This window comes from Ruditapes philippinarum, unplaced genomic scaffold (genome assembly GCF_026571515.1).
Source record: "Ruditapes philippinarum isolate M1 unplaced genomic scaffold, ASM2657151v2 ctg1874_1_1_1_1, whole genome shotgun sequence".
Classification (NCBI taxonomy): Eukaryota; Metazoa; Mollusca; class Bivalvia; order Venerida; family Veneridae; genus Ruditapes; species Ruditapes philippinarum.
The window spans coordinates 93,377-100,867 of record NW_026860657.1 but is presented as its reverse complement, the minus strand read 5'-3'; the positions used below and the strand labels follow the sequence as shown (position 1 = coordinate 100,867).

The 7,491-nt window shown below is 33.9% G+C and overlaps 1 protein-coding gene across 1 annotated transcript; it reads right to left on the bottom strand.

Moving 5' to 3' along the window:
- Positions 1-1,971: 1,971 nt before the first annotated feature.
- Positions 1,972-6,971, bottom strand: LOC132712933 (EMILIN-2-like). The gene is made up of 3 exons (XM_060695368.1): positions 6,906-6,971; positions 5,772-6,073; positions 1,972-2,593 (listed from the first exon to the last, which is right to left on the bottom strand). The coding sequence occupies exons 1-3, from the start codon at positions 6,965-6,967 to the stop codon at positions 2,166-2,168; spliced, it is 792 nt and encodes a 263-aa protein (XP_060551351.1). The 5' UTR covers positions 6,968-6,971; the 3' UTR covers positions 1,972-2,165.
- Between the last annotated feature and the right edge of the window lie 520 nt (positions 6,972-7,491).

The window sequence follows — 7,491 nt, the reverse complement described above, 5'->3', positions numbered from 1 at the left end:
ACGTCAGATTGAGGAAAGGGGGAGAAGTTGAGGTTTAAAGAACAAAGAAAACAGCAGAAAGAAAAAGAAGAGAAAGCTGAGAAGTAAAAGTCAAAATGACAGGAGGAAGAAAGGAAAAAGAAGGAGTAAGAACAAAAGGATGAGAGAATGAAGAAGTCTGCTGGGGTCGCGTAGCAAATAAACGCTTCACTTGTGCTGTGTGTGGGGAGAGGGTGTGTGTGAATGACAAAATAAATGGAGTTATTTGATATGGGTGCGATGAAGGTATGTGGGGGCGTTGCTAAAATGAGGAGTGCTTGGGCCAGAGTGAGAATGAGTATCTAAGGGAGAGTGAAAGTGATAAGAAATAGCGATTTGAAAAGTAGCGATACCAATTTATTAATCATAAACCAGTAAATTTATGAGTTAAGTTTATTCTTTACCAAATAATTTTACAAAAATGTAAGTGTTTATAAGTATGGTGTTTGAAGATTTACAAAACATTTACTGACATTGTACAGCCAAATTGTTAATAACGTGTGTAACCGCCACGTGCCCGGATGATATCATCAACCTTTCTCCCCACACCCGGCACTTTGCCTTAATTTTGACATGACCACAACTGAAATTTTAAATATTATCTTGCAATGATACGAACTACCTGTAGTCAATCTGCAACAACTGGAACAAGCTCTGCTCAAGGAATGGCACAATTTACCTTAAAATCGGAAATAAGGGTTAATTGCAGTTGTTTTCGGGGATGTTGAATTGGAATTCAGAATTGGATATAATTCAGTGATAATTCAGTAATAAACTGCAAATGTAATGTTGTTTCATCCATAATACACTATGTTTAGTCTATATAAGAATCGTACACCGGCTGCCGAAATAATCTTGCTCAAGGGTAAATGTTTACGGCGGTAACGAGACTCTGCTTAGTTTCCGCTAAACAGTTACCCATGAGCTAGGTATTTCTGTTATTAGTACCTGTTGGTTTCAGAAAGACTCAAAAGTGATTAATATAAGTTGCAAGAAGTTTGTCAGGAAAGTAAATGGAGTAAGAGTTTAAATGTATATCATAAATTAATAAGTATGTATTCAACATATTTGGTGCTACTGTATGAGACTGAACCTGCGTTATTTTTGCCACGTATTACATCTCAGCGTCCAATTATTCTAATACTTTGAGTGTTACGGGAAGAATCCGGCCCTAAAGGACATGTTTGACTCTATCACTTTTCTTTTGATTCTCGTGAACAAACTCAATAAAACCTAGTCTATGAATTTCAACTAATAATGTATATATTTTTATTCAGTATTCTCGGGGATCCCATTTTTCACTCAGAACAGCAATTGTTCATTGCTGTATGGTAAGCGTAAAATGTGCTGTACAAAATGTGATTCTTGTCTTTGGTCACATTTACAAGTATTCCAATACTTAATGTGGAGGAATTTTACTGCTTAAATCGTACTGCATAAGTCGTACTGCCTAAGTCGGTGCAAGACGCGTGAGAGATGTTGCACTTTCTTTTATCTGAGTTTATTGTTAAGGACAACTTAAATAAAACCTCAACTACGTATTTGTTAGTATTGAAATGCAATTTTTAAACAAACGTAAGGCAGATATTGTCAATAAATGATCGGTATTAAAAGGTAGGCATTTTATATTGTTAATGTTGTACATTTTATACTCATTTGTATGACTTATACAATTACTTGTATCATTCTTCTTCTGTACATTTTCTTCTATAATTGTTTATTGTACTACTGGTGTAAATACCTGTACCATATATTTTGATTTTACAGTGAAACAAATATGTATTACTTGTCAAAAATTGATGGTTTTGAACTAAATTGCCTTATTTTTTACCAGAATGTAGTCGGTCAATTAGGGAGAAGTATCATTTCCCAAGTGTAATTATGGAAAATATTATATAAAAAAAACTTGCGACAATTGTATCATGGAGGGATAAAGACTTAATCAACAAAAAGTAAGATAGATGTTTTTGTTGCACAGAGGAAATATTAATTAATTAATTTTGCTACAATTTTTTGCATCTTATTATTTTCAAAGGAATGTACATTTTTAATATTTTACAGGTCCTTTTGTCCTATATCAAGGGTAATTTTAGCTTATTTGGCTTGAACCGCCAACTAAATATATCATTGCTATCAGGTATAAATTATTAGCTTGTTGCATAAACAAGACGGCCAGAAAACGTGTTCCAATAGTTGGTATATTCGTGTAATATGTCCCCAGAATCACAACTCAGAATCTTTATTTTTACTTCATCGTTGAAACGAAACATTGTGACAGCATCGAAGTTAAAACATGAAGCCCCACTTGTGTCGTGTCTATTGACTCTTGACATTTTAAATGCAATGTTATTGGCCATGAAAGCAATATCAACATATTTGTGTTTTAGTACGCATAATTGCACGCTAAATGTATAGACACCAGCATATGGAACTGTGAAGACGCCATTATCTTTGTTATAAGCACCGCCTTCATTCATCAGAACCTCTCCGAAGACCAGGATAAGTCCTGTATGTAATGTAGTTTGTTTCGGATTTCGTGCAGAAAACAACACAAGTTCTGGTATTCTTACAAATTCTGCAATGAAAATGTTTTGAAAAAGTTATAAGAATTTTGTTTGAATTAATTGTTTGTTTGTTTGATTGGGTTTTACGCCACACCGACACAGTATAGGGCAATTGGCGACGTTGAAGACCTAAGGTGCCCTTCCGTGAATTATTTCAGGCACGAACGGCACCTGAGTAGAACCAACGACGTTCCGTAAGCTTGCTGGATACCTTCATCACATGAAAGAATCCAAAGTCCCTAGGGGCAAGTGGTTTGAAGTCAACGACCTTGACCACTCGGTCACGGACGCCCCTAATTTGAATTTAGATTGACAATAAAGTAGTACTGTAAATGTACAAATTTGACACAGAAAAGGAAGGCGGGGGTCAATGGGATAAAAAAAAATAACTGTTCATAAAAAGTACATGAACCTTAAATTTGAATATCACATGTTTTCTAAGCAAAGATATTCTATCTATAGTTGTATCCACTATAGATCTTAATGAACGGCTTAAACTAGGAAACGTCACTACAAAAAATCAATATTTGAATAAGTGAGTCTTATTGACATACAACATAAATCAAAATTAAAGTAATATTGCTACTTTTCTCATTTCGTAACTCGATCAATGGTATTTTGTCTACAAGTACGTATATGTAATATGGATATTACCAATGCCAATGATATGGGTTACTTGAAGTACATTATGCTCTCTCAAGTAATATTGAGTACTCAAAGTTTTGGAAGTCGTTTGGTGACAATATTTCACTCAACTGTTTTGTCAAAACAAAACAATTTTCATACCCTACCTTTGATTTTAAGCACCGGAATTAATTTAGTAATGCTCCGAGTATCTCATTTGAAATTTATATCAGATTAATTATTAATTGTTTTGTTTGTTTGTTTGATTGGGTGTCACAACGACACAGTAAAGGTCATATTGGGACGTTGGGCAGCTTTACTTATGGAACGCCGTGACTGTCTTATGTAATCAAAGTTTTTGTTATTTTGTGAAACTATGATATTATTTTGTCTTTTGAGCGTGTTAACATGTGCAATTTACATCATGTCTTGTCAAAGGAACATGCTGACTTGTACAAACAACATTTTAACTTGTCAAATGATTATGATGACATGTGCAGACAACATCCTAACTTGTCAAAGTATCGTGATGACTTGTGCAAACAACATGTTAACTTGTCAAAGTATAATGATGACTTGTGCAAATGACATGGTAACTTGTCAAAATGTAATGATGACTTGTGCAAACGACATGTTAACATGTCGAATTATTGTGATGACATGTGCAAACAGTATGTTAACTTGTCAAAGAATCGTGATGACTTGTGCAAACGCCATGTTAACTTGTCAAAGTATAATGATGACTTGTGCAAACGACATGTTAACTTGTCGAATTATCGTGATGACATGTGCAAACAGCATGTTAACTTGTCAAAGTATCATGGTGACTTGTGCAAACAGCATGTTAACATGTCAAATTACCATGATGACTTGTGAAGACAACATGTGAACTTGTCAAAGAATCGTGATGACTTGTGCAAATGACATGTTATCTTGTATCATGCTGACATGTCAAAACGTACTGTTAACTTGTCAAAGTATTATGATAACTTGTGCAAATACCATGCTAACATGTCAAAATTCCGTGATGACATGTGTAAACAGCATGTTAACTTGTCAAATTATCGTTATGACATGTGCATACAGCATGTTAACTTGTCCAAGTATCATGATGACTTGTGCAAACGACATGTTAACTTGTCCAAGTGTAATGATGACTTGTGCAAATGCCATGTTAACTTGTCAAAATTTCATGATGACATGTGCAAACAGTATGTTAACTTGTCAAAGTGTCATGATGACTTGTGCAAACGCCATGTTAACTTGTCAAAGTATAATGATGACTTGTGCAAACGACATGTTAACTTGTCGAATTATCGTGATGACATGTGCAAACAGCATGTTAACTTGTCAAAGTATCATGGTGACTTGTGCAAACAGCATGTTAACATGTCAAATTACCATGATGACTTGTGAAGACAACATGTGAACTTGTCAAAGAATCGTGATGACTTGTGCAAATGACATGTTATCTTGTATCATGCTGACATGTCAAAACGTACTGTTAACTTGTCAAAGTATTATGATAACTTGTGCAAATACCATGCTAACATGTCAAAATTTCATGATGACATGTGTAAACAGCATGTTAACTTGTCAAATTATCGTTATGACATGTGCATACAGCATGTTAACTTGTCCAAGTATCATGATGACTTGTGCAAACGACATGTTAACTTGTCCAAGTGTAATGATGACTTGTGCAAATGCCATGTTAACTTGTCAAAATTTCATGATGACATGTGCAAACAGTATGTTAACTTGTCAAACCATCGTGATAACATGTGCAAACAACATGCTATCTTGTCCAAGTATCATGGTGACTTGTGAAAGCGACATGTTAACTTGTCAAAATTTCATGATGACAAGTGCAAACAGCATGTTAACTTGTCAAGGTATCGTGATGACTTGTGCAAATGCCATGTTATCTTGTCAAATTATCATGATGACTTGTACAAACAACATGTGAACTTGTCAAAGAATCGTGATGTCTTGTGCAAAACACATGTTAACTTGTTTAGGTATTTTGAGCATGTCATCACGATAATTCGACAAGTTAACATGCTGTTTGCACATGTCATGATGACATTTTGACAAGTTAACATGTCGTTTGCACAAGTCATCATGTTATTTTGACAAGTTAACATGTCGTTTGCACAAGTCATCATGATATTTTGACAAGTTACCATGTTGCCTGCACATGTCATAATGATTATTTGACAAGTTAACATGCTGTTTGGACAAGTCAGCATTGTCTTTAGACAAGATATGATGTAAATTGCACATGTTAATATGCTTAAATGACAAAATAATACCATCATTTCAGAAGATAGCAAAAATATTTATAGCATAAGACAGTCACGGCGTTCCATATTTACTGGTGGAGAGAGACCTCATGTGCCCTTCCGTGCCTTATTTCACTCACGAATTGGCACCTGAGTAGAACCACCGAGGTTCCGTAAGCTAGCTGACAAGTGGTTTGAAGCCAACGACTTTAACTGCTTGGCCACGGACGCCAAATCAGATAATGAAGTATGGAAACTGTTATTACATCATAAAACAAACCTTTCAATTCGGAATTCCATTTATCTTTCTCGACTTTAAGTGTTTTTATCTCTTCCTGAACTTTAGATTTGGTCTCTTGGATGGCAGCTGCCAGATCTGTAGAACGTTTGTCAGATTTTGCTTTTAAATCATTCTGCCAAATATTTCGTTCTCCCTTTAAATCATCAAGAGTGGCCTGAGCTTGGTTCTGAGAGTTTTCAATTTCCTTCTTTATAGCCTCTACCGCAATTTCAAGTCTTATCATCTTTTCTAACAGTTTTTCTTCATAATGAAATTTTGAGCATTGCGGTTCCGAGACACTGCTGCTAACGAGAAACAATTAATACAACACAGAATAAACAATTGATCATATTGTTTGTTTTTTTAAACGAGAATACAAGAAATGTCTGCAGATAACCGAGCTGATCCGTGACAGCAAAAAATTAAGTACTGATTCTAAATCAAAAGTTAATGATAAAATTTTATCTTTTTCAAAAACTTTTTTTTAGATGAAAGTGTCTTTTGGACATTCACGATAAAATACTAAAGTTGAAAAGAGACTAGATGCTCTAATACCACTAAGTTTAAAAGTAATTCTTTTATTACATTTAGAGCTTATATCTAAAATATCAATCTGGTGGTGTTTATCAACGATTTTTTCAGCTGTTTGGAGTTTAATTCGTAGGAATTGACCATAATGGTCGAAAGAGTGAGCATATACTTGTATATAAAATAACAGTTGTCGGCATTTATTTGTTAGAACTAGTGACATCGACGTATATCAGGAAATATTTTATTTTTAAAATAAGAGTCATCAGTCAATAATCTTGCAGTGAAGGAAGTAATTGTTCGCCTTGTTTCAAGCCCATTTATTTTACATTATTTTCATCATATAGTTTAATACCTCAAACATACCTAAACTAATTTGTAACGTTTAAAATGAGAAACTAACAAATACAAATACATATATGGAACAAAAGCTATTTCGGCATTACAAAGTATTCCCCTGGACAAAATCTACAACATGTACAATTTTGATTCCAAATATTTATGCTAACGTTATAAAGCTATAAAAACTGAATATTACAATTTTTCTTTACTTTTACATTTCCTCGACGATTCAAATAAAGAATTTAAATACAACGAAACTCGTACCTTGTAATAATATGTCCCGCCAAGCTAGTAAAGCACACGGCAAGGAACATTACACTCACCATATTGCAAAGTTTCACTAATGTTAAATGAAGTAATGAAGATATACTTGCTGTTATATAGTACACGATTTTACACCCATTTGAAAGCAACCAATCGCAAAACAATGCGCTTTTTGCAAACATTTTTCACTCTTTTGACTGAGCATCGCATACAGATTATCTTTTACTCATTCCTTTTTTTTTTTTTTTTGCAAATGCATATTACATGTAGTTAACTTCAAACATAATTGTTTAACAAATAAAAGCACACTGAACAAATAAAACGTTTTGGCCAATTGCAACTTGAGTGTAACACATTTCCACAGATAATATTTTTTTTATATTTTGATAGACTTAATAAGATGATTTATGATGTTACTGGTATGCAGTTTTAAATAGACTATATTGAATAAATAAAACAAATATATTTCAAGTGAAAAGTTTACTTTGCATATTGTTCTTATAGTATATTTACTTTTCAGTATTAGCTTAAGGAACGTCTGTGGTTCTACTCAGGTGCCCATATTTCCTGAAAAAAGCACCTAAGG

Bases quoted from the DNA above. Each gene is read 5' to 3' on its own strand.
- LOC132712933 (XM_060695368.1), bottom strand. From the start codon at position 6,967: ATGGTGAGTGTAATGTTCCTTGCCGTGTGCTTTACTAGCTTGGCGGGA. The intron at 6,074-6,905 runs GTACGAGTTTCG...TCTCGTTAGCAG, and splicing joins GCGGGACATATTATTACAAG to CAGTGTCTCGGAACCGCAAT. The intron at 2,594-5,771 runs GTTTGTTTTATG...TTTTCATTGCAG, and splicing joins ATGGAATTCCGAATTGAAAG to AATTTGTAAGAATACCAGAA.